The sequence below is a fragment of the Salarias fasciatus genome (assembly GCF_902148845.1).
Source record: "Salarias fasciatus chromosome 23 unlocalized genomic scaffold, fSalaFa1.1 super_scaffold_20, whole genome shotgun sequence".
NCBI lineage: Eukaryota > Metazoa > Chordata > Actinopteri > Blenniiformes > Blenniidae > Salarias > Salarias fasciatus.
The window spans coordinates 2,454,039-2,479,857 of NW_021941230.1; the positions used below are offsets into that span (position 1 = coordinate 2,454,039).

The 25,819-nt window shown below is 45.4% G+C and overlaps 3 protein-coding genes and 2 non-coding genes across 5 annotated transcripts; 2 read left to right on the plus strand and 3 right to left on the minus strand.

Annotated features, from left to right (window-relative positions):
* Positions 1–207: 207 nt before the first annotated feature.
* trnaa-ugc (transfer RNA alanine (anticodon UGC)) lies at positions 208–279 on the minus strand. The gene has a single exon. It is a non-coding gene; the product is annotated as a tRNA-Ala (tRNA).
* Positions 280–5,641: 5,362 nt separating this feature from the next.
* On the plus strand, positions 5,642–5,714 carry trnak-uuu (transfer RNA lysine (anticodon UUU)). The gene has a single exon. It is a non-coding gene; the product is annotated as a tRNA-Lys (tRNA).
* A 7,697-nt stretch (positions 5,715–13,411) lies between these two features.
* Positions 13,412–16,220, minus strand: LOC115384266 (uncharacterized). The gene is made up of 11 exons (XM_030086598.1): positions 16,207–16,220; positions 15,806–16,027; positions 15,559–15,717; positions 15,302–15,449; positions 15,037–15,194; positions 14,738–14,881; positions 14,419–14,644; positions 14,200–14,319; positions 13,940–14,112; positions 13,632–13,826; positions 13,412–13,532 (listed from the first exon to the last, which is right to left on the minus strand). Exons 1-11 carry the CDS (start codon positions 16,218–16,220, stop codon positions 13,412–13,414), a joined length of 1,680 nt encoding a protein of 559 aa, XP_029942458.1.
* Positions 16,221–17,683: 1,463 nt separating this feature from the next.
* On the plus strand, positions 17,684–20,353 carry LOC115384143 (protein ANTAGONIST OF LIKE HETEROCHROMATIN PROTEIN 1-like). Its single transcript, XM_030086478.1, has 2 exons — positions 17,684–18,272; positions 19,191–20,353. Exons 1-2 carry the CDS (start codon positions 17,934–17,936, stop codon positions 20,283–20,285), a joined length of 1,434 nt encoding a protein of 477 aa, XP_029942338.1. The 5' UTR covers positions 17,684–17,933; the 3' UTR covers positions 20,286–20,353.
* A 1,470-nt stretch (positions 20,354–21,823) lies between these two features.
* Positions 21,824–24,298, minus strand: LOC115384148 (trihelix transcription factor GT-3a-like). The gene is made up of 3 exons (XM_030086488.1): positions 23,672–24,298; positions 23,270–23,473; positions 21,824–22,263 (listed from the first exon to the last, which is right to left on the minus strand). The coding sequence occupies exons 1-3, from the start codon at positions 24,033–24,035 to the stop codon at positions 21,851–21,853; spliced, it is 981 nt and encodes a 326-aa protein (XP_029942348.1). The 5' UTR covers positions 24,036–24,298; the 3' UTR covers positions 21,824–21,850.
* Between the last annotated feature and the right edge of the window lie 1,521 nt (positions 24,299–25,819).

Genomic DNA, 25,819 nt, shown 5'->3' on the forward strand with positions numbered 1-25,819 from the left:
ACAACTTCTACACTGACTTGTTGAGGGAAATATGATTTTTCAGAAGTTCTTTATGCTAACAACAGAAAGACTTCCGCAACAGTTCTGTGTTCGATCTTGATGGAAGAATCCTCTGGGATGTTCAGAGATTGATTTTATCTCACAGCCATCAAGACAGACCCAGCGCTGATTCATGAGCTTGGTGATATTAATGTTAGACATAAAGCCTGGAGATGCTGAGGATTGATCCCAGGACCTCCTACATGCAAAGCAGGCGCTCTTCCACTGAGCTACATCCCCTGTTTCTTCCACGTGTTCTGCTGATTCTGACTGAAGTGAATCAGCTCAGTGAGTCCAGGAGGAAAACTCCTGAGAAGCCTGTTCCTCTCTCAGCAGGACAGTCTGGACTGTGGAGTGTGGCTGGTTGCTGGAGGTCAGTATTGATGGAAGTGGATCCATCACTGGTCCAGGTCAGGTGTTTTCTGTTCATGGGGGTTTGATGGTTGATGGTCCATCTGACAGCCAGGTAGTGCAGCACTGAAACCATGCTGAAGGAGGCGCTGTGGCTCAGCTGCTCAAAGAGCCTGTCTCATCAACAGGAGGTCCTGGCTTCAAACATCATCAGTCAGTTTTGACATTTGGAAAGTGACAGCAGGGTTACTGTCTGCTAAATAACCAGGAGGTTGAGTTTCATCAAGTCATCTATTATGTTGAACTGTTTTGTCTTTTATTATCAAAACACATTTTACAGTAAAATAAAGATCATGAGTGGAGAGTGGAAAAAAAAAAAGACTGAGTGGAGATTCTGGAGTACCAGGGGCTGGACATGGGGTGGGGGTTCAGAGGGTTTAGTTTGAGAAAGGGTGCTTAAGAGCAGGTACCCAGGTGTGGCTGGAGAGCCTGGTTGGGCTCCAGGAGGAGGGGGTGTATCTGATGGATGGTGAGTCCAGTCAGGGTGAATGTTGCTGACTGACCAATCAGACACAGTAAAGAGTGGCAATCAGCAATCAGACGGACCCAGGGAGACAGAGACTGCCCACTGCCTGCCTGAACAGAATCCTGACAAAGTCAGCACTCCACGGGAAGCGTCTCCACTGGTTCGTGCCTGGTACCAGGTACTGGACCTGTGTGATATGAAACAAATTTTAGATCTCGATATAGCTCATCTTATATCATGATAATCATGTATATCCTGGCACAGAATTTTTATTAAAAAAAAGGGGGTTTTTTCTCGGGCTGTGTGTGTTTTATCTCGTGATGGGCAGATGAGGCTTCATGAAGCTTCATGAACCGCTGAGGATCCAGAGAGGATCAGGAAACTTTACAGGAATGGAATTGATAACTGATCTTCCTCCTCTGAAAGCACAGCTCAGTAATAAACGCAGACACAAAACGACCCCCACAAGCTTTTTCCCTTTTCTCAGTTGGAGGATTTCGCCGTGCTGAGCAGTGTCCTCTTGATATCCGACATGTCTGACACGGGGAAAGAGAAGGAGTCAGTTTCCTTCATGTTTTCCATTTGTGGTTCAATCATTGGAAAAGCATGAAGCTCTTCTGAAGGTCCTGTTAGCACCACAGTGACGCCACACGTCAGTCCTGAGAGTGTCTTTCTAAATGACAGCTTTCCTTCAGACCGGAGAGGAGAGAGATGAAATGAGAGTTTTGGCTTCACTTCCTCCTGCTGTGACTCTGAAAAGATGCTTCTCCTGGTTGAAAACGTCTCATGTCTTCCTCTCAGCCACACACAGTGACCCGGCCCTCCATGTGGGACCCCCGTCTTCCTGGGCCAGTCTGGGAAGTGGTTTAGTGAGGCCCCCGCCGCCGTTCCCGTGGTTCAGCTGTTCCATCACTTCAGGCGTCTGATCAAGTTTCACCTGGTGGCAGCGTCAGCCAGCAGCAGCAGCAGGACGTTCTGGACGCTTCCCTTCTTCTGCTGAGAAGGAGGCAGCTCTGGTTAAACACGAGGAGCAGGTGGTCCAGCTGAGAGCCCAGAAGGAGGCGCTCTCCAGACAGCTGAAGGCAGCCCAGGACAGCCAGGAGAGGTGCTCTGCAGCAGCAGAGGTGGCTTCTCTTAAAGAACAGCACCGACTGGAGAGGCTGCCTCTGACTGAGGCCCACCAGGAGAACCATCAAGGTACAGACCCCTTTCTGTTGACAACATTCCATCAACCTCAGCTCTGTTATGTGGTTTGGATAAGAACTGGTTTGGAACCATGAGTTCCAGGCCACTGAGCGGTTTAGAAAGTCCCTCAATGACCATTTTCACTATTTTCATTCCAGCTTAAAAAGAAAAACAGTGAATGGAGGCCCAGGAACCTGGACGCCAGGGTGGACAAGATCCTCCACAGGAGACAAGACCTGAAGAGGAGGAGCCAGGAGGGGCGAGGAGGGGGTGAGGAGAGGCAGCAGGGAGTCAGAAAGGAGAGAGATGGATAGACTTGGGTAGTTAGTTACTTTATTTTATGTAGTTAGATTTTGGTAGGTAGATAGTTTTTTTTTTAGGTAGTTCGATAGGTATATAGTTTTTTTTAAGGTAGCTAGATTGTGATAGGTAGTTTTTTTCATGTAGTTAGACTTTAGTAGGTATATAGGCTTCAGTAGGTAGTTAGTTTTTTTTTAATGTAGTTAGATTTTGGTAGATAGTTAGTTTTTTAATGTAGTTAGACTTTAGTTGGTAGATAGACTTTGATAAGTAGTTAGTTTTTTTAAGGTAGTTAGATTTTGATAGGCAGTTAGTTTATTTTAGATTGTTAGACTTTAGTAGGTAGTTAGTTTTTTTAATGTAGTTAGATTTTGGTGGGTTGATAGGTAGATAGATAGACTTTGGCAGATAGATATATAGAAAGATAGGGCCTGACATCCTGAAGAGAGAGACAGATTTAATAAGCATCTCAGCTTCGCCCTTCACTGGTTAAATCCTTGTTTCACTCAAAACTTATGAATAAATTCATTCATGTCAAAGAATCCTACTGACTGAGTATCAATGGTGACTGAATTAGTGATCAAGTGTGATGCTTTCAGACAAACATCTGTTCATTGATCGTTGAAGTCAAACCGCTCCAGCACTTTCTCCAGAAAACCAGCTGACTCTGGAAAGCCTTCTCTGCATCTGGCCTGTTGGGTGGTGTGTGCTTCTCCTGATGTGACCCTGTGTTTGACCCTTCATGACCCCAGTCTGATCCTCAGTGATGAAATCTGAGAGGCAGTGTTCCATTCCTTTAGAGATCAGAGATGGAAATAGTTTGTAGTCCATATTTAATCTAGAAATTGGGCAATAGGATCCACAGCGTTCTTTGCCCTTGCCTACAGTGAAGACTGATGTCACAGCTGAGGACTCCAGCAGTCCCTCAGCCAGATCTTCTTTCAAGATTTCATACCAGTCATTAGGAAAGCTGTCAGTCCCAGGACAGTTAGCTCTGTCAGGACCATCGGGGAAAGCAGACTCCACCAGGAGGATCTGGTTAACAGGGTTTAATTAGAGCCAAAGCCACAGAATCACAGGAACAAACCAGGAGGTAGAGGCCGATCCAGAACAGAGTTCCTGAATGAGGAAGCAGGAGAACAGGAAGACAAATCCAGAGCCGGGTCAAAACAACGAGCAGAGTCCGAAAAACCAGAGAAATATAAACGGCAGAAACACAGGAACACTGACAGCCAAGCAGCAGAGGCAGGTGTCGGTTTATTTGGAGTGAAATCCTCCTTAAAACAGTTATCTTTCTAAACAGTACATTTTGACTGTACAACAGTAATGTTTTGACTTTATTGTGAATGAAATCTTTCCACAGAATAATAAACCTAAATCATCCTTTAAAACGGTAAATCATGTAGGACACTTGTCTTGAACAGAGCAGGGGACTCTGTCCATAAAGAGAACGGTCCTCACAGTGCTGTTTGGCTCTTCCACTTGGTCTGGATATTGGGCGCTAAAGCGGGGTGCTCAGGGTGGGGTCCTGACAGTGCCGTCTCCGGCGCTGCAGACACATATCATTGCCGGCGTGTGGAACCATTCTGGACCGCAGCCGCGTCGTGGCTGCTGGGAGCCGCCACATTGATTTCATGACTACTGATTAGCTGCAGCATCCGGACCGGAGCTGGACCGGAGCAGGACCGGAGCAGGACCGGAGCCAGACCGGAGCCGGACTGGAACCAGTGTGAGCCCGGCGTAATGCTCAGGGTTTGTTACAAAACATGATCAGCAGGACTAAGCAATTCATGTATTTGATGTATTTCAGCCAAAATATGATCTCAAGCTAGTAAATTGACCAGTAAGCATCAGTAACATGTTAATAATGTGGAGTGAGCTGTACTTTATTGACACCGTGTGTTGGATCTCCAAAAGCAGCGTTATTGGACAGCAGGTATCATGATGTGATGAGGAGGAATGAAGCTTTTCAGCCTTCAGATGTTGAGTTTAGGTTTCTGGACAGTTGAACCAGGAAGGAAACGTCCAGTTTCTCCTCAGCGTCGTCCAGGAAGCTTCTCCACACTGATCTCTGGGAAACAAAGATCTGAAACTGGCTTTTCAGCAGCTTTGCTGGTTACCTTATCTTCTGAAGAGCTCTGTGCTTCCAGCTTCTTAGAAAACAGGAACCGGAACCAGGAGAACTACTCCAATGCAGAAAAAGCCCCGTTTAGGTCAGATGAACTCTGAAAGTCCAAATAGCTTCTCATGCCATCTCAACAACTTAGGTTTCAAATTGTTTTATATTTCTGCATGTTGTTTTTGCTCCTTGTTGTTATGTAATCACCAGCGGCGGCGAGCTGGGTCAACATGTAACGAGCATCCTGTTATCATGACTCGGCTGCTTCCACGTCGTCCGGAGATTGAATCTCCTCCTGCTGCTGCCTTTCTTAGAAACTGGCATCTGGCATGGCTGCCGGACATGACCGGGACAGGAAGGCTCAGAGAGCAAGAGAGAGAGAAAAAGAGAAAGAGAAAGAGAGGGGGAACGGGGGGGTAGGGGGGTGGGGGGGTAGCACGGTGTTCTGATATCTGCGCCAGTCATCTTTTAAAATTTGAAAAGAAACGTGCAGCTTGTCCCTCTTCCACCTGCGTTCAGCTCTGCGACACTCCCTCCGAGCTGCCGAGTTCTCTCCCTGAACCAGGCCTCAGGTTTGGCTTTGGGCTGCCTGGTTTTTAATGGAGCCACTGAGTCCAGGATTGTTTGGCAGGAGGAGTGGAACCATGAGCTGAGCTCCTCTGGACCCGTTAGATCAGGGGAACACAGAGCTGGTTGAAGGCAGCAGAGAAGAGAGCAGCGGTGGAAGGGTTAAAGGTCCAACAGCGCCGAGCAGGGACGCAGCTTTTAACTGGTGCACAGAACAACCCGACTTCAAATACCACAGGCAGATGGTCGGAGAAAACACTGTCGCATATCTCCGGATTTTTAACAGAAAAACCATCACAGAGAACGAGACCGAGTGTGTGTCCCCGTTCGTGTGTGGGACCAGACACACACTGAACCAGACGGAGAGAGTCAGTGAGTGTTAAGAAGTCCTTTACCAGAGGTTTATCAGGGCAGCAGACATGAATGTTGAAGTCCCCAAGAATAAGGACGTGATCACAAGGCTCCAGTTTCTCAGCCATGGTGGACAGGAAAGCTGTTCACTCTGTCTCACTCATAAGTGAGTGCTATACAGACACCAAGACTTCTGCAGCCAGGCCTGGGTAGCTCAGATGGTAGAGCATCAGACTTTTAATCTGAGGGTCCAGGGTTCAAGTCCCTGTCCAGGTGCTCCAAGGGAGGAATGTTGAGTGGATCCCTGTTCAAACCAATTCTACTTGCAGATGGCCTTGAAGTGTGAGAAGTCTCTGAGGTTCTGCTGATGAGGAGAGAGTCTTCCTCAATGACTTCTTTGACTCCCATGAGCTGAACGTGATTTTCCTCACAGAGATGCAGCTACGAAAAGGTGAACTGGTCCCCTGCTGGAACTCTGTTCCCAGGACTGTGGCTTCTTCAGCTCTCCCAGCATGCCCTGGGACTCATTAATGGCCCGTTTACATCCTGGTGGACTGTTTGAAGTGGTTAAGGTCAAACTGACCATCACTCAAGTCATCATGACTCATGTTTTCATTTCCTTCAGTCAGGATGTCGTCATTTTATGAGCACTGTCCAGGCTGTCAGGAGTCTGGATCACCCGCCTGATTCAGTGTGATGAACATGTGGGCTCGTTGGTCTAGGAGTATGATTCTCACTTAGGGTGTGAGAGGTCCTGGGTTCAGTTTGCAGGGGAGACCTCAGAGTTAAGGTGGAGAAGCTTCTCTGACTTTGTGTTGGAGGTTTGTCTGATCTCATGTTCATGACCAGCAGCAGCATTTCCACTGTCAACAAGGAGACGGAGCCTGAGAGCTCTCACAAAGTTCCACCTTGGAGCAGTTTCTAAAAAGTTGTGTTTTCAGTGTCTCCTGCACTGTTGTGGTGTAAACAGACACCAAAACACAGTGAGAGTTTAGTGTTTCCTCTTGAAGCCTCTGCAGTGTAAACGGCCTTATTTTCAGGCAGCAGACCAAAACAGTGTTGTCAGACAGAAGAGCTGGAGGACATGGTTCCTGGAGAGAAGCAGAGCTGAGTCCTCCAGTGGTTTCATTTAGGATGTGAGGGACTCAGCAGCACAGCGGCCCAGCAGGAGTCATGGCTGAGTGACGCTTCCCCTCCCTCCTGGGTCAGGGTTCTCTGCTCATGTTCTGTGTGAAGCAGGAGGTTCAGGCTGGCCACAGATTGGACGGAGGCTGATGGGACTGTCTATAAGGGGAAGACCAATCCAAGGCCGGGGCTCCACTTCTCTCTCTGGCTCCCAGCTGAACTCAGGCAGTGAGAAAATTCTGGTCTGGATGTTTTTTCTCAAAATGAGGATAAATGACATCACTATTCGGGTCTGTACATCGTTGTAAACGTGCCTCGTTTGCAACAATGTATGTGCGTCTCCAGGTTCTGCACTTCTCCTTTGCCTGTGGCATTAATTGTTGGTAAGGTGCTCGCTTGTGTGGAGGAGAGGGAGGGGTGAGGGGACGGGGGGCGGGCGGAGCGGGGAATACACACCACACCGGTGAGGTGTGAAAAACTGATGAGCACTCTGCCAGCCTGTCCAGCTTCATTCTGAACACCCATTGGATGAAAAGACACAGGGTAACAAAAAACCCTGTGTCCTGATTAGTTAAGAGATCTGTTGCTATTGGTCAACTTCGGCTCATGAATTATCTGAATTCGAAACCCGCCCCCTCATCCCGCCACCCCCCCTCCCCACGCTCATTCCTCCCCCCCCCCCCCCTTCCCCTGACCCCCCTCCAGTCATCACCAATAAAAAATAATATGAACCATGTAAATTACTTACAATTATTTCACCTTCATACTTGCCATTAAACAATGAGCTATCCTACAGATCATGATAATGTATTCAGAGAGACAAAATGTTGCTTACTCTTACTCTGTCTTCTCTGACGACTCCGTGCAGCAGACTTCATGGCGTCCTTCTGATCTGCCCTGTCCTGTTGGCTGAGGCGGAAGCTCCTCCGTAGAGTTTCAAAATATGTTTTACAGGCAGCTGTAAACGGCAAAATGAAGATGTTAGAACCCTTTTTTTCGGGGGGGGGGGGGGCATCTAAACCCATTTTAAACTGGATACTTACATAAAATTACGTCTGAGTTCACATCCTGTAAATCTGGACTTGCAATGATGGTTTTCACCAAATATGTAGTCACGGCCTCATTGTGATGCGAGCCCAGTCTGTGAAAACAGATCAGAACTTTCATTCTCCACTCAAAGCAGAATCTTACAGTTGTATAAATCATTTTCAAAAAGCCTCACCCTTGCTCCGGTTCGTAAAGAATGACGTTTCCTTCCGAGTTGTGAAGCCTACAAACGGTTTCCTAAAAGTACGAGAGAGAAACAGGCATGTTTGTGAGCAAAGATGGAGGACTACATGCTATCACTACTTAACGTTGCCATTTGATATCATTGCAGTAAAAATCATTAAAAATTTCCTTCAAATTGGTTCATTCTTACCGCAATTTTCGGACTGTGGGCTCATCTTTTACGCTTCACCACTTGCCCGCAGGAGCAGCTGTTTAGTTTGGCTTCCAGGCCGTCTATTCGCTCCTGCAGCCTGAGCTCCGATGCTGCCACAGTCGTTTCCAGCTTCTCCTCCAGCTTTGCCTCAGTCTGTGAGACCTGACGAGACGGCCTGCTGATAGAGATCCAAATTTCTTTTTCAGTCTCTGCCGCGGGACTGACCAGAACAAAATCAGCCCGTCCCGATCGAGTTTGTGGCGAGTCAAATGGAAGATAACGCGCAGCCATTGCAGGAACACTTTCCAAAATGAATTGTTTATCTGCGTTTCACGCGGTTAAGAAGTCTCGCAAGGCTACCATGTGATCGTGACTTCACATGTGATTGGACGGACCATAGGGACGGACACTGCAACGTAATGACGTCAGCGACGCAGAATATCAAGAAGTAAACAAACATGCCGGCTCCCTCAGTTGTACAGAGTTTCACTGAGCTGAAGATGAACGTCTCCGGGCCCAAGAAGAAAAGGCCTCGTCGCCTCTGTGGGCATTCTGACAATGAGCTCGGCCATAGCACGTATTTTTTGCACAAAAAAATCTATTTTAAAAACAGAGTTTGGGAAAAAAAAAATGAAAAGGGCTGGCCCAGACACTGTGAAGGACCCCGTCTTGTCCAATGATGATGTCGGAGGAGGTGAAGAACCGAATAATCATCCATCAGACAACAGTAAGTTACGTAACTTAAAGTTATTTCAACTTTTAGTTACATTTATGAGACGTATTCTCGAAGATAGGAAATCCTTTGGAGTGTCCTTCAGAGTGACCCTCCGAGTAACAATGGTCTGTTGTTGAAAATGTAAACGTGCGACATAGTACAGATTTATATTTTTAATGTTGTCGAGATGAGAATGGTAATTCTCAAGGCCTATGGCCACCGTCATGATCTCCTGCATGTCTTTGTGTGATTTTCTTTAGATGAAACCACAGAGGACCAGAGTATTAATGTTGTCGGTGAGAGAGATGCAGTGGATGGAATACCATCAACTGACCCTTCAGACGGTGGTAAGCTTGCTACACAATTTAACGCTGCATTACTGCATAATAGTGTGTTCAAAAATAGCACTGGATACTGACACTAAACAGCAGAGATGGCAAAAGTACCCCAATTCTTTGAGTGGAAGTAAACGTATCTGTGTAAAAAATTACTTTTGCAAACATGAAAGTGCTGGTCCACATATCTACTCAAGTAAAAGTAAAGAGTACAGGCCCTGAAATGTACTCAAAAGAATTATGAAAAGTAAAAAGCATTTTTATTGCACGCTTCACTACAAAGTTAGAAACCATTTCAATATTGTATGAATATTGACTCATGAAACTTAGATGGACCTGGTTTCTAAACTGTAGTGTCAAAACTCATCTCATAGACCGAACCCTTCAACTTTTTTTAATAGTACGTCAATGCACCATGTACATGTTTATAATTAAGAAAAACATTAAAGCATTTGCTTTTAATTCAGCTTTTTTTTTAACAAAATGAAATAAGATTAACATAAAATGCAACGATTTGCTGTGTAATTCAAACAGCTTTCTTTTTTAACAAAATAATATAATTAATTCAAAGAGATCTCTTTTAATTCACAATGAACCAATTTTGTTTTTACATATTTTTAACCTGAGTTACACAACACACTCTTTTGTCCTTCATGGTCCTCTCCGCTGTCCATCTTCTATACTTCTGGCTTCATCCTGCAGATGCTCTGACTAATTGTGACTGACTGGCGGGAAGGCCGCCATGTCAGGAGCGTCTTTCAACATTTTAGCGGAAACCAGCTTTCGTCACAGCCAAAAATAAATAAATAAATAAATAAATAAACAAATAAACAAATAAATAAATAAATAAATAAATAAATAAATAAATAAATAAATAAATAAATACATAAATAAATAAATAAATAATATATATTTAAAGAAGTAAGAAGCTTTTGGGGAAAATGTAAGGAGTAGAAAGTACCGATATTCATATTCAAAATGTAGGGAGTAAAAGTAAAAAGTTGTCAGAAAAATAAATGCTTCTAAAAGTAAAAAGTACCTGAAAATTTTACTTAAGTACAGTAACAAAGTATTTGTACTTTGTTACTTGCCATCACTGCCAAAAAGTAATATAGAAATTTGAGAATAAAGCATAGTATAACACAGATGCACCTACAAATGGGTATAATAGCGAGTCACAAATGTTTAACATCTAATTTGATGTGTCCCTACAGAACTTCTTATGTGTTTCTTTTTTTTCAGATGACATCACAGATGACCAAAGCATTCATTTTTTTCTGGACTCCAGTGAATCCGACTCAGAGGGGGATGAGGAAGTAAACCTTTATGTGGTGAGCATGGTTGACATAGAACACAGCAAGCATTACAAATGCATTACATTTCAATCCATATGCATTCTAATTGTACTTATCCATTCAACCAAATTCACACAATGGTCCAGATTACGCCTATTATGCTCTCTACATATCAACAGAATAAGGATTATCACACTCCACCTTAGTGATCGTCATCGGTCCCTGAATTGACACAATGAGCATCACCTGAAAAAATGCAGGACCGGAGCAGGAACTCACAAGTGGTGGTATTCATGTGCTTAACGACAGTCTTTTGTGAAGTAAATTGCACACACTGCTGGCATTTGACTTACAGGCTGACATAGATCACGTACTTGATTGCTGTTATTTGAGAGTGAAACTTGTTTTTGACCATCAAGCAGTCACTAATCCCTCCTCAGTCTTGATTTCATGGTTGTTTCACTTCAGTTTTAATGCAGTGATGTCAAACCAGTTTTAGTTCAGGGGCCACATACAACCCCATTTGATCCCAAGTGGCTCAGGTCTTTTTGAGCAACAATTTGAACAAGCTGGAATGTCTTAAGAAGAACAATATTAGGACTCAGTTTAACACATACACATTAAGATCACAGTTCATCTGTAAAAGGTGCAAATCATTTAGTCACAGCTATCTGGAATGGAGCAAAGCAATACTATTTTTTAACTTTATGATTAAAACAACTTGTTTACAACAAATTCTTTCAAATTTACATTAATTTACCCATCTGTGTTGTAATTTATTTATTTGAATTGCTCCATACATTTTAAATTGTGCATTGCTGTATCGTAATATCACTGTTTATTGACTTGTTTGATTTGATGTTGATTTCTTCTTCACATTTGCCGAGGATGACACTCTTACCGAGGAGGAAGAAGGGGAAATCCTTGCTGATGAGCACAGTGATGTCTTCCCTGACATGCAAGAGGCAGAGGGACACGGAAGTGCTCAGTCTTCAACAAAATCAGAAGATTTGTTGATGAAAGTTTTTGCCATGATGCTTTTGTCATGGCAAGCCACCTTCAGGGTTTCTGACAATGCGATCACAGCTCTACTTTTGTGCCTCAAACAATTCATGTGGATTATTGGGAATGTTCTTGCTGCCCTTGCAAGCAGCATCCCAAAGACCTTATTCTCCCTCAGGAAATGGACAGGCGTCCTTCGTGATGATTTCTTGCAATATGTGGTTTGCCCAAGATGTATGACTGTATACACGCCAGCTGAGACTTATGAACTCAGACGGGATGGGACAAAGGCATGCAGACCGTGTGCTTACCTCCCATTTCATAACCACCCACAGAAGAGATCTGCACTCAGGAGGAAATGTGGCTCTGAGCTGTTAAAGTCAAGATCCTCCCTGGGCAGAGAATATATCCTCCCAGTACGACCATACTGTTACAAAAGCATTGTGAAGTCTCTTGAAGCAATTGTGAAAAGGCCTGGAACTGAAGCGAAATGTGAGGAATGGCGAAAACGTAAAATACCAGAGGGTGTATTAGGGGATGTATATGATGGAAAAGTATGGCAGGATCACCAGGATGTGGATTGGAAGCCTTTTCTGGCAGAGCCAAATAATTTGGCCCTGATGTTGAATGTCGACTGGTTCCAGCCTTTCAAAAATGCACCTGATTCAGTCGGAGCCATCGACTTGGTTATTTTGAATCTCCCTCATGAGGACCGCTTTAAAGAAGAAAATATGATTCTTGTTGGGTTAATACCTGGTCCAAAGGAGCCATCACTCAACATCGATGTTTTCTTAGACCCACTGGTTGACGAGCTCCAGCAACTCTAGCATGGTGTGATTTTGGAAGACAGCTCTTTCACAGGATTTCAACTTCACAGAGCAGCTCTGCTTTGCCTGTCATCAGATTTTCCCGCAACACGAAAATGTGGAGGCTTTGTTGGACATGGGGCGTACAGAGGTAAATTAGAAATGTTCCAACATACACTTTTCAGTATGTAATTATTCAACTTTTATTATTGACAGTTGATTCTGGAGACTCTACATGCAGCTGTTCACATCGTTGATGCTGCAATAGTTGGTTTGTGTCATTGAATATTAAACTCTAACTTTGTGTGTGTGTGTGTGTGTGTGTGTGTACAGTCAGTATGATTATATATACAGGAACTAAATAAAAAACAGGTTTCCTCTTTTCCTCTCTTTCCTTGGGGGAGGTCAGCACTGTCTCAGTTCAGTAAATGCTAATCTGATGGCTTGGGTGAGGCAGCTAACTTTGCTGCTTGTTATGGCCGCTTTCTGCTTGTTTCAGCCGTGGGGGAGGGATAACAATACCAGGGCTGCAGCCTTTGTCTGTCTGCCTGTTTATTTGTTAGCAATGTAACATGAAAGGTTCTGAGTGGATTTTAATGAAACCTTCAGGAAGGGTTGACAATGGGACAGGGAACTGCTGATTACATTTTGGACATGTTCTGGATTTCCAAAATGAGAAAATGCCACTAAAAATGGGGACAGAGTTGATCCCTTTTAAAAAACAGACTGAAGTTCATTTTTCACAATCAGAATCACAAGTTTTATTGAAAAGTAAAAATATACAAATCATAAGACAAATGTTAAAAAGTTACAATACAAGTATTTACAAAAAACAAACATGCGAAAAATGAAACTTTACAAAAAAATAGAAGAATACTAAAAAAAAAGAAGAGAAAATTCAATTATGTACAAAAAAGGGAGAGGGGCAAGAGAAGGGCAGAGAGCTTAATCCAGCCAGTCCAGGTCTCGTCCTTCTCCACAGAATTGTTTTCTGTTTACTCCGTAGTGAAACAGGAGTTCCTCTCCTGCTTTTATGTCCCTTATGGCAATGAATAACAGCACATCCCTTTCTCCACTCTCAAATTGGAGGCTGAAGAGACGAGGCCTCGCGTTGGGATTCTTTGGGGAATGTTGATTAGTCTGCTGAAGGTCTGTCTGTCCGGGTGGCAGCGGCACTTGTCTAAATGTGCGTCAATGCAGTTTCTCGCCAGTGGCGTTTCTGTAAAAATAACATGAGTCCCGTCTCCTTTTCTTCTGTGCTGTTATGAATTTTCAGTCCACTGTGACTGGATGCTCTCTGCTGAAGGTGTTCCATTCATCCTCAAAGTCCATCTTTGGGTTCCGGGACTTTGGATGGGCCCGGCTGGATGGACCTTCTTCACTGGTACCCTGCCTGCCTAATAGAAATAAAAACAGGTCAGTGTCCAGACTGATATGCTAAATGAAGTCCACTGTGTGTGCACACTGTTTTTGTAACAAATGGTCTGCTCACCTTCTCAACTTGTCGAGGAGCTCAACGGACCTCACCAGGTAGCGACCTTCCTTCATGCGGGAGTGTTCCTCCGCTGGGACTGTGCTGTGGGTCAGGTAGTCAGCAATCATTGCTTTGTCCACATCAGGCATGGACTTGGCGGCAGTTTGGAAGACCCGCCTCGCCACTTGGCTCGTCACCGGTGTGAGATTGTATCTAGAATGAGAAGGAAGAGTAGATTGTAAATGACGTCTGTCATCCCTCCTCCTGTTAGGTGACTTAACTTGGATGACAAGTAGCAGCTTATCCCATCATAAAGATGTTCTTACTTTCTGTGCAGCCTGGCCAAATCATTGGAGCAGTTGTAAATTGGGTTGCCCGATGTTGACAGGAAGAACCGCTCCTGGGGGTCTTCTTCTATTTTCTGGGCCTCTGGGCTCCCCCGGAACCTCTTTGTTGTCTTCAGCTGGTCCCTCACACATTCAAAGTACTTGTCGAACCACTGTGTGGAGAAAAAAGGTCCAGACGTCAGATTCTATTTCTGGATTTTTACAGAGAGAGTAATCTTGAAAAAAACAAGTCAACTTACGGCCTCCTCTTCTGCAGAGAGAACAAAGACTGCCTCCTGCTGTGTGGCAGTCTTGTGTTCTTTTACGGAGATGGCAACAAAGCCCTGATCCAGCTTGGTTCTGTTGTTCCACTCCTCAATCTGCATCAAACACACACATGCCATTCCCTTCATTGATGCTCTCATTGTTGTGTTCACAGGAAACATTCAGAAATAAAAGAATCAAAGGACAACACTCACTGTCATGTGCTCCACCACCCCGGGCCTCTGCAGGTGCTGCAGAACCACGATTGCTTCCAGGTAGTATAATACAATGAGGCACTCAGAGGTCTGCAGCTGGCAGCCATAGGATTGGTCGGGATCACAGATCTTGCCGAGAACGGCCAAAAAGTCTTTTCTGGCCGCCCTCAGCACCTCTGTGCAGTCATGTGGGCTGGTTGACATGTCCCCAAGAATGATTCTGTCACTGTGAAGGGACAAAATAAAATTACTCAAACTGCAAAAGCTTTTGCATGGTGCACGTGTTAGGAAAAGACTTTTCAAAAGACATTGCACATACCGCTTTGCAACCATTTCCTTGTTGACGCCCTTCGCCAGTTGCTTTTGCAAACAACAGATGAAATCTGCGTATTGCTTGGCCTCGTTGTGGAGATCCGGGTCGGTCCAATACATGTCCGTCTTGGTGATACGGTGGGTCAGGAATCTGCTCAACACAGTAAAAACACATTGGACATTTTGAAACAAAGTGAAAATACAAGTCGATCAGTTATCACACACGTATAGCAACAACTGGGCCACGTGTGCTCAATGATAATAAAAGGATTCTGATTCACATGGAGGAAAATGAACGTTACAAACCTCTTCAAGCTCTTCAAATAGCTGAGCTGGGTTTGTTTGCCAAGTGTGGCCTCAGAAAGCTTCCTCAGGTATTCCTGTGTCTTCTCCCGTTCCCGCACAAACAGGAGGGAGGGTTCAGCAGGATCCATGAAGAAGAGGAAGCGTGCCACGATGTCAACCTGAGGAGAAACAAAACGCAAATGTTACTTCATTTACAGCAAATGGCTTTGCAGTCATGGCTGTACTGAAACAAATGTATCATTCAACGTTCGATGGAATTGCTCACCTCTTGCATGAAATTCTCAGTGCGGTGGTCCTTTTCCAGGTGTTCAGCAAATTCTTTGAACAGAGGATGGTGGAGGGAATGTTTCTGGTACAGCCCCAGCTCAGCCATCCGTGCCCTCTTGCTGGTCTTCCACTCCGGGTTTGGATTGCTGCCATTAGAAAAATTCACTACAGTTACAATAAAGATCACGCTACTCTCACACACAGATGCAAAGAAATGTGAACAGCAGAAGTTTGTTGAGGTGAATGAGCTCTTACCACTGAAAAGTCTCCACACTGCTCTCGCTTGTAACATCACTGGACTCCTCAGGGGAGTCCGGCTGGCCCGTGGCAGTGGAAGGCCTGGCCTGTACATCAGGGAGCTGGGATGGCACGTTGGTGACCACATTCTTCCTCTTTTGCAGCTCCTCAATCAGCCTTTAAAATTAAAAACAAGAAACAGTTAGCACTGTTCATTCACTGATAGAAAAAAACATTGGTTAGTCTAATTGTTTTTCACACATACCTGTTGAGGGGGTCTTTGGAGCCCACAATGTCCTGGAGGAGCTGGTAGCTATAAACGCGCCCAGACCTCAGGAGCACACTCGCCTCTTCTTTGGCCTTTTCCACCACTTTAGCCCTTTGGTCCTTGCTGGTCAGCTTCATGCAGGTCCGCTTCAGATGGATAGAGAGGCAGTCCTGGCTCTTGTGGCAGACCGGGCACAGGAGGTAGTGGCGGTTGGGAACACTGCAATTACAGTGTCAATATAGGGTTAGGAATATAAGCAAATGGAAAATCCAGAGCAAATATATGTAACCAAGGTAGGACTGGTGAGGGCCTTCACACACTGAACAACCCATTTACTGTGGCTCAACCACGTTGTAACCTTTTTACCCAGAAGAAAGAAGGAAGAAGTTTGTTCTTACCGTTTTGGAGGCATGATGAAAATCAGAAAGGAGAATAAAACTCTTCTCAGCAGGAAAAACCACAGAAGGTCTGGATGTCTCTCACTGGAGGAAGTGAAGTGAGACTCTGAGTCTGGGGCTCAGCTTTATACAGCTGCAGCCCCTCCCAGGGCATCGAATTAGCATTTGTACAGAAGCCAGAGAGCAGAAACCTCCCCCAAGGAGGGAGGGGGGAACAGGAAACCTGTTGAGATGAATGATTCTCTGAAGTGGGGAATTTTCCACACATATACAGAAAATTCCCCCAAATGGGAATCCAACATGTCTTGCCCAAACGGATCAGCTCAATGGAAATACAGTTTCATTTGTAACCCTCTCTCACACCATCAGATGGAAGTCTCAATCAAGTCCTGAGACTCTGCCTCAACTTCCACTGACCTGTGATCAGTTGTCCCCAAGTCGGCGATTCTTCTACACTTTTGCTGAAACATCTGAACTTCAGTGAATGTGTCATAACATAGGTCCCAGTTCTCCTAGCTCTTGTCAGCTGCCACAGTGTTGGATATGAACAAGTGTGGTCTCTTTGGAAAGAGACAGTTTGAGGTTTACACTGATGTGTGACACTAAAGGATTTGCCCCAGCTACACAGCAAATTTCCCAGTGTTGAATTAACTCTGAAAGTGTTAAAGAGTGGTCTCATATATACACTGTTGTAGTGTTAAATGTAAGTGTGAAAATATACACTGTCAAGTGTTCATTCTAAGAATTAACACTGTATAGAGTTAAATAGGAACACTGGTCAACAGAGAGGAATATTAATATAACTCCACAGAGTGTCAGCATTCGAAAATTAACACTGGTCAGTGTTGAGATTTTAACACTTCAAAAGTGTATATATGAGACCACTCTTTAACACTTTCAGAGTTAATTTAACACTGGAAAATTTGTTGTGTAGCGAGTAAAAGCAGGCCTTCCAATATACAGGATTTCAGGCTGTCTTGAGCGGTTTATCGTCGCCACGGCCCCAATTCAAGTCGTCACTAACTTCGCCGGTCCCAAGCCAAGTCGGCCCCCGATCAACCCGGCCCCGACTCCCGATCAACTCGGTCCCAAGTAACTGAAAAGAAATCCCCGGTAAAAAAAAAAAATCACCGGTAACTTTGTCTGGTGCGCCACCGCTGTGGAACCAGGACGAATCACACACAAGCCTGTCAATCAAAAAAGGGAAAGGGCGGGGCTAAAACAGCGCAACAACCAACGAAAACAAGCATTGTTGTCACGTGAGTCTGCTGCCGTGTGCCGCATAGAAGTGACCATAAATCGATCAGTTTTCAGCTTCTGATGGAGTTTATTATAAACATCATACATGGAGGACACACAGACATAAAGAGAATGAAATGCAGTCATAAACTCTTCAGACAGAGATTTTTATTGAGAGAATTGGTTTAAGTATGTATATTGTTCTTGATTGCTATTGATATTATGGTTGTATAGCCCCTTTTCCACAGCGCAGCTGGTGACGGTGCGGGTCGGGTCTGGTAGGATCAGGTCGGTTAAAGCGTACCAGGCACAAATCACGTGTCGCGTTTCCATTGGAGGGGTTACGGCTGTAATGTAGGCGGGGTTATGAGTGTGTGCGTCACCACACAGGATGTGACGAGTAACGCGCTTGCAAAGGCGGGAGAAATTGTGGAAGAGTTTTGCGGAGACCCGCCATTGTCCACTGAAGAAGAGTTTTGCGGAGCAGTATGGACGACATCATCGGCGCTGTGTTTTTACTCTGTGCGTTCTACTACCTGGCTAAAACAAGACAGGCTGTATTAGAAAGAAGGGTCCATGAGGCTCGGAGAGATGCTGCAATTAAAAGGGAGAGAGTAGCGGACATGATCAGGCGGATGGCGGAGAGTTCAGACGAGGAGGCAAGCACCGGCTCCAGCACCGACTCCAGCACCGACTCCAGCACCGACTCCAGCACCGACTCCAGCTTTGAGGAGAGATGCGAGCAGGAGAGGCGCGAGCGGAAAAGACTCGTCCTGCGAAGAGCGCACTGGGAAAGAGAGCAATGCAGAAGAAGGCAACGCAACAGGGTAAGCCCATGGAGCATGTTTTATCCCCCGCTGCGTGTCCTGTCCGTCCACAGAATCCCCTGTGAACTCGCACAAGTTGTGATACATCCTTAGCCGTTCTTTTTTTGTGTGTTTTTGCTTTTTGGTGAACCCATATTAACTTCGTCTACATACCAGCATTAATGCCCCAATGGAAAATGAAAACATGTTTCAAGCTAGTCGGTCTGGTGAACTCAGCAGGGAAACGCGGTGGTACTAATAATGTGTATAATTGAACTCAAATTTTAGACATGTACGAGTCAAGTCCTGGTGTAGATGGACTATTCCTGTTCCTCATGTAGCTTCAGTAGTGAGAAAGGGAAGTTTAAATTAATTTATCTGTTCTGACCCAAAGTACCGTCCAGTACTGCAACTATAAAAACAAGATTTAACTACATATGACATCAAATGTGCTCGCAAAAAAGCTTGATTTGCTTTTATATACGTTAAAATCTGACTTAAATACACTCGCTGACAAAATAAAAGTGCTAAACAGGTTTCCCATTTTGGAAACATTTACAATTAATCAGTTTGCTTTTGTCTTGCTCGTGAACACTGTTGAGGTTTCTGTCCTATGTACAGCTTAACTATTCCATGTTCCTCTGTCATTTTGCTGACATCACACATGTCAGTGGAATACATACACACAAACACACATAACACAAAGGGGTGGCACAAATAGCATCAGATATTGCTTATGAACTACAAACTTCAATCTACAGGAACATATGACTTGGTTTATGTCCACTTCAATTTCAAGCTTCTGGTTTCTCGCCTGATAAACACATTTCATCTGGGGGTGAATAGGAAATGCAACGGAGTGGAAAAGAAAACGGTGTTTGGAGCTCTCAACTTGCTGTCACTTGCATCTAACTGTGTGAATCTGCTGTTGTCTCCCAGGTGATCCAGGCAGTGCTGCAACGTCGACGCCGCAGGCCCACCACTTGGGCTTTCAGTCGAAGCAGCGACTGGTGGGACGTCATTGTGCCTGGCTTCACAACCGCTCAGTGGGTCCTAAACTTTCGCATGTCAGAAGACACTTTTCAACACTTGTGTGAAAAGGTGCGTCCGGCTATGGAGAAACAAAACACCACCTTCCGCGCATGTGTCCCGCTGCGGAAAAGGGTTGCTGTTGCGTTGTGGAAACTGGCGACCAACGCTGAGTACCGGAGCATCAGCCACCTTTTCGGTGTCAGCATCACCACTGTGTGCCGCTGCGTGCAGGACTTCTGTGATGCTGCGCGTGAGCTGTTGGTCCCGGAGCTCATAAAGTTTCCCGACCTGCACACCCTGCAAGACATGTCAGCGTACTTCCATAGCCGGTGGGGGCTCCCGCAGTGTGTGGGTGCTATTGATGGGTCACATATTCCCATTATCGCACCACAAGACTTCCACTGCGATTATTTCAATCGCAAGGGCTGGCACTCCGTCATCCTCCAGGCGGTCGTGGATGGGAGAGGTCTCTTCTGGAGTGTGTCAGCTGGGATGCCTGGCAGTGTGCACGACGCGCGTGTACTCAGACTGTCCTCCTTCCAGGAACTGGTGGATCACGGCAGCCTGTTCCCCACACGCACCAGAGACATCGGTGGGGTGGATGTGGGCTACTACATCCTGGGAGACTCTGCCTACCCGCTGCAGAGGTGGCTGATGAAACCGTTCCTGGACACCGGGCGGCTGACAGCAGGTCAGCAGCTGTTCAATCGAAAGATCTCCAGGGCCCGGGTGGTGGTGGAGAACGCCTTCGGAAGGCTGAAGGGCAGGTGGCGCTGCCTTTTGAAGCGTAATGACAGTGACCTCACGCTCGTAAAGTCAATGGTGCTGGCATGTTGTGCTCTGCACAACCTCTGTGAGAGCCATGGCGAGGACTTCAACAATGAGTGGAACCTCACTGTGCAGGCTGGTGCTGCAGCAGAGCCTGAGGTGGCCCTGGGCCAGATTGCAGATGAAGACGGAAAAGATGTGAGGGAGGCACTGATGCTTCACCTCAGCTCATAAAGTGTATATACATTGTGATGCGTGTGTGTGTTGAACCCTTCCGCTGTGTCACTCGAAAGACGTGTGTTCTGTATGTGCATTATAATAAATGTGACACATTGATCCTTTGTCTCCTCGTTTTCTCTCTGCACGACACAAAAAGAATGGATGACACAGGTCATCACAGCTCCAAAAACGCCACATACCTGTTTCTGGATTGGTATGCATTGCAGGGACACAGCTGCCACTACAAGGAGTGACTGCAGACGTTGTCAATCATCAAACATTTCCACTGCACCATCCCTTACTTGCAACATATGGATTCCAAAAAACTTTCTTCCCAGATGAGGTTCAGCAGCAGCTGCGGCGTAACATGAGGCACACGTGACCTCCTGCAATCGACCGGTTAACCACCATTTCGCCCCTCTACAACTAGCATGCCTGCTATTTTTCCTACCACTTATGTGACACATATTTTCAGACTGACGTGGCATTCTGAAGGCGGCATGTGCCAACGCTGAATAATAAATATATATGGGGTGTGGGAATGTGACCTAAAAACAAAAGTTCAGTGCTTCTCTGAAACACAGACCAAAAGCTGTGGAATAAGTTCTTATAATAATTTATGCAATTTAAAAAGCACCTTTCAACACACCCAGGGACACCGAACATGTAGCAGTGACAAAGTAGGACTGACAAAAGTGCAGCCGTTACTCACTGTATTACTACACCTCCATCACTGTGTGGTACGCTGGCGCCACCGAAAGGGACAAAGTCAGATTACAGCGTACTGTATGACATGCTGAAAAGGAGATAGACTGCACGCTCCCACCCCTGGAGGACCTGTACGTCACCAGCTACGGTCCATCCTGACTACAACCTCCCACTTCAATAACAGCTTCCTCCCCTCTGCCATCAGACTGATGAACACAAAACAACTAATGTCTTTTACACACCAACAGCCCTGTTTGGGACTCCTGAATATATAAGATTTGTCTGCAGTACTACATTGCATTATACGCGGGTAACTACACACCTGCTGCTGCTGTGACCCACCACCCCAGCTGCTATGTTGTTCTGTACAATGTACACTAGTTTTTCTTGGTGGTTACTGAAAGATGTTATTGTGTTTTATATGTATTCAATCTTTTATTTTTCGATAGTTTACTTTTAATGTCACAGCATTCACATCGGGTACAATTCCTAGGTTGTGAACTTGTTCATGGCCAAGGGCAATAAAGTTCTATCTGGTTCTGTGTAGTGCTGACATGCACCTGCAGTGTGAACAGGCAGCGCTGAGTGTCTACAGGTTATTATTTCTGAAGCTCTCTCCGGTGCAAAGGCTCCACACTGGGAGGTGACTTACCACTGGTGGTTGGATGTGCACATCTGTTGGTGCAGTGCTGCAGAAACTAGTCAAGCAGACACTTTTGCTTTCAATTTTGCAGCCTACCAAATACTTGAGTGAGAAAAAAAAAATCGCATGACAAATTGTGTCATCAGGCTCACTGTGCGTGTGTAGACCAGAAACAAGAATCTGCAGACATTGACAGGGTTCACACACAACTTTTATTGCTCTCAGACAACTACTCTGTCAGCGCAGTGTCACGCAAGGCTGCCGAGCCCTGTGTCAGCGCAGACACACCCTGTGCAAATATTCTTGAGAAGAATTGGTTGTGGTCTTGGAGCTCCGCAGTCACTCTGGCTTCCTTCTGCCTGGCAGTTTCAGCCTGGGCCTCAAGAAACTGCAGGTGCAGACGCCGCTCTTCCTTTCTGTCCTGGTAGCGGGCACGGCGCTCCTCCCGGCGGGCACGCCGCTCCTCCTGGCGGGCTTCCATATCCTCACGGCGGAGACGCAGCTCCTCCTGGCGGGCACGGTCATGGCGCTCCAGCTCCTCCCTCAGAAGGTCGTGGTTGAGCTGTGCCAGCCTTGAGTCATTAGCTTGGAGCTCTCGGAGGACCATCGACAGCTCACTGGGATGATCCCGCCGCCTCCGTGCTGCAAAATGAAAGAGGGACAGAGAACGTTGAAGCACGGCCATTGCTTGACTCTTCTGTAAAGGATTCACCGTATTGTGGTCACTCTTTCACCAATGGTTCCCCGAAAACATGGCCTGGGAGAATCCCAACATGCTTTTTTTTTCTTTTCTCATCGAAACCTTTATTGTGTTAGTGTTGCTTCCTCTGCGAACACTGACGTTTTGTCCTGTCTGGACATCTATCTCGGTTTGCTGTCATACTATACAGCGAAGTTGCATCCATCTATACAACTAACCCCAATTGAAGACCCCGATGGACTCCTGGCGCAAGATGTCAGTGTACTTGACACATTTAATCACTGGCATTGTTTTGTCTTTCAATAGTTACTTCAGGGGCTTTGTCACTTACAGCCAATGTATTTATAGTTTTTCTATTTGGCAAATGTTCCCCTTTTGGATTGCGATGAGCTCCCAGTGCAGTGTCACACCTAACTCATCATTTAACTTATGCTCCAGCCAATAAAGTTATTATTCCATGGAAACACTCCACATCTGAGACAGAGTGTTGAAGTTGATTGTTTTTGCAAAAATGTCTCATTTCACTTGACTTAAGAAACATGCAAATAACAATTGTCTTAGAAGAAGTCTCTCCATACCGACGAAATGTAATATTTAAGTGCATTTATCTTAAATACATTAGAATTAGACATTTCCACTCAGAGCAAGTTCACAAAGCTTGCACAGATATGGATGTTTTGCAGTGTTATGAGCAACAGCATCCACAGACATATAGAACTCTCTCTCTCTCTCTCATATATATATATATATATATATATATATGTAATTATTATTGTATATATTATTACATTACATATATTACACTCTGATTAACTTCAGGAATGTGTGACAAATAATAACGAAGGTCCATGGCTAGAAAAACTGGAGTGTACTGACACAATTTCTGTTGCGTTGATGTTGTGGACAGTCTCATGCAGCATCTACGACATGTACACGAGTCCTCCTCACCTGAGCGCTGCTGCGTGCGTGAAAGTGCCGGTGGAGTTTCACGTCCTCTGGGAGGTGGTATGGGGGAGCACGGCGGGTCGACTGACGGTGTGGATGAAGACGAAGATGACGCAGTAGTCGCCTGTGCAGGAGTGCTGCACCGAAAGTCGACCTCGCTGGGCCCAGAGGCAGGGGACTCCTCGCCCTGGAGCGACACACGTGCTCCTGCAGAAATACACCAAGAACACTTTCAGAGAGACACCGACAACAATGGAATGAAGCTAACCGGCTTAGCTGCGTGCTAGCTACTAGCTAGCGCCGCACATAAATGTAAATTTAAGACGGAAAGCACGGAGTGAAACCCTGGATTACTGCAAGGCAACACTGGTGGTTGAAAGCACAGTTAAGAATTGCACAACTCACCTTCGCCGTCCACAAGTGATCGGCAACGGGCTTCGTCGCTCTCCGCTGTGGCGTCCCTCCCTTGTGTGGCCGGTCTGTTGCCATAAATGGCGTCCATCAAATCCAACCACCGCCAGTTCTTTCTGTGGACCCCACTCCGGCTGTTGTGGTCCTTCACTTTGCGGTAGTCACCACGCAGTTTCTTTAACTTTGCGCGGCACTGCTCGGCGGTGCGGTCGAACCCCAGCTCCTTCATGCGACCAGAAATCACAATAAAGGTCTTCTGGTTGCGCACGGCGCCATCCAGGTCCCGTTGTATGTCCTCCTCGCCGACAATTCCAAGGAGGGCTTCGACTTCGCCGTTACACCAATTTTCGGTCGACATTTTTGGCCAAGAGTCCGCGAAGCACGTCCTGAACAACTGTTCATCAGAGATGAGATCATCAGAGATAGTTCGCTCTTTCGCGGGCTAGCCAGAGTGGCACATTTCACGGACCAATCAGCAGACACGGGTGCTCAAGTCCCTCCCTACCATATCCGGAACAGTACGGGTGGTAGCTGCTCGCAAGCAGGACCGACAAATGGTCGCGGTTGGTCACGGCTCGTCACCCTTATGACGTCACCAGTGGCTATGGAAACGCGCGCATATCCGATCCGATCCTACCAGATCTGAACCATACCGTCACTGTGGAAAAGGGGCTATTGATTCTGATCAGCACTATTGTGATATTGTACTGTTATATGTGTTATTATCACGTTATTATCACAGTTAGTATAATTATTTTTAATTACATTTACATTTTATAATTGCTATGTTGACTATTATTGCCATTGTTATCTTTTGATCATCACAGTATTGCTGTTTCCATATTAATTATTATACTGTATTTTATTTTGATTCATAATAACTTTCAACATGATAAATACCATAAAAAGGAAAGCCTCAGTTGCAACATCTGTCTCATTAAAACCATCTGCATATCTACAAACTACTATAAAATACGTGCTGATTGATGTTTTGTTCTGGGGCTTGGTGTCCAGCATCAGTGTCTCTCATCCACAGTTAGTCTGATCTTCCTCCAAACTTCTTCCCACAAATAAAATCCAGTCAACATCTCAAGGTAATTTTCTGCAAGAGTACCACAGATTTCATCATTTTCTCCACAAATGTGTAGAAATAGAAAACAACGTTGCAACATAAGCATTGTTCATGAAAATACCTGTATTGCTGTTTGTGCTTGTGTACCTGGTCTTCTAATTCTTGATGTTTTTTCCAAGAGCAGAAACAAAGTCATGAAAAGTGATTGTTGTTTTCTGTTGCCTTTACAAAGTGGGATATTTGGGAACTGAAATCACTCTGGTCTGTAATGAACCAGACTTACTGAGCACTAATGTTAATAAAGCACAACTGTTCAGAAAAAACTGAACTCTGTAACACAGAAATGGCTTTCCCAATTTTCCCTTTAGTGTAATTAATGTGAGATTTCCACTTTAGATCGTCATCAATCATCAGAATTTGATTCTCATCTGACGGTTCCACCTTAACTTTCAGTATATTTCTCGTGGGTATCCAGTACTCCAGAGCAACCAATCAGACATACTAATCTTGTGCTTCACATATGTATATATGTATATTAGTGATTTTCTTTAACATCAGGAGGACCAGGACTGTTCAAAGTGTGTTTCAGATGTTCCGATGTTGTTCTGTGTTGTCCCTGCCTGCAGCTGTGATCGGCTCGTTTGCATGACAGGAGAGACTTTCTGGCACCGGTGGTCTTGAATATGGAGGTGCTCCACTGCTCCACTCGCATGTTTTCACATAACAAAAGCTTGCTGATCACCATCTCAGTCAAATGACTCATCTCCTGCTCCTGTCTGCAGCAGTGTTCAGGGGGAAAATGACCCCCCTCTCATCCTCTGAGGATCAGCTGCAGTTGTCCTGCTGCAGAACCTCTGGTTGTTGTTGGTTACTAAAGTGAAGTCCGAATCTAAATATTTAAAATCTAAAGTCGTCTGAACAATTTCATACAGATTTACAAATACTCAACACACAATGCTGAATGACCTCCAGCAAACCCACTGTGATCACAGCAGTGAGGAAGATTCTCACGGTGGAGCGCAGACACTCCAAAGCGGACGCGGAAACGAGCACATGAAGCATGGACGAGC

Excerpts from the sequence above, each read along its gene's own strand:
- LOC115384266 (XM_030086598.1), bottom strand. Across the intron at positions 15,450-15,558 it reads AGTGTGGAGACTTTTCAGTG|CAATCCAAACCCGGAGTGGA; the intron begins GTAAGAGCTCAT and ends TTCTAATGGCAG. Across the intron at positions 13,533-13,631 it reads CTCCTCGACAAGTTGAGAAG|GCAGGGTACCAGTGAAGAAG; the intron begins GTGAGCAGACCA and ends TCTATTAGGCAG.
- LOC115384143 (XM_030086478.1), top strand. The coding sequence starts at position 17,934 with ATGGACGACATCATCGGCGCTGTGTTTTTACTCTGTGCGTTCTACTAC. Across the intron at positions 18,273-19,190 it reads GAAGAAGGCAACGCAACAGG|GTGATCCAGGCAGTGCTGCA; the intron begins GTAAGCCCATGG and ends GTTGTCTCCCAG.
- LOC115384148 (XM_030086488.1), bottom strand. The coding sequence starts at position 24,035 with ATGTCGACCGAAAATTGGTGTAACGGCGAAGTCGAAGCCCTCCTTGGA. Across the intron at positions 23,474-23,671 it reads ATCACTTGTGGACGGCGAAG|GAGCACGTGTGTCGCTCCAG; the intron begins GTGAGTTGTGCA and ends GTATTTCTGCAG. Across the intron at positions 22,264-23,269 it reads ACGCACGCAGCAGCGCTCAG|CACGGAGGCGGCGGGATCAT; the intron begins GTGAGGAGGACT and ends TTCATTTTGCAG.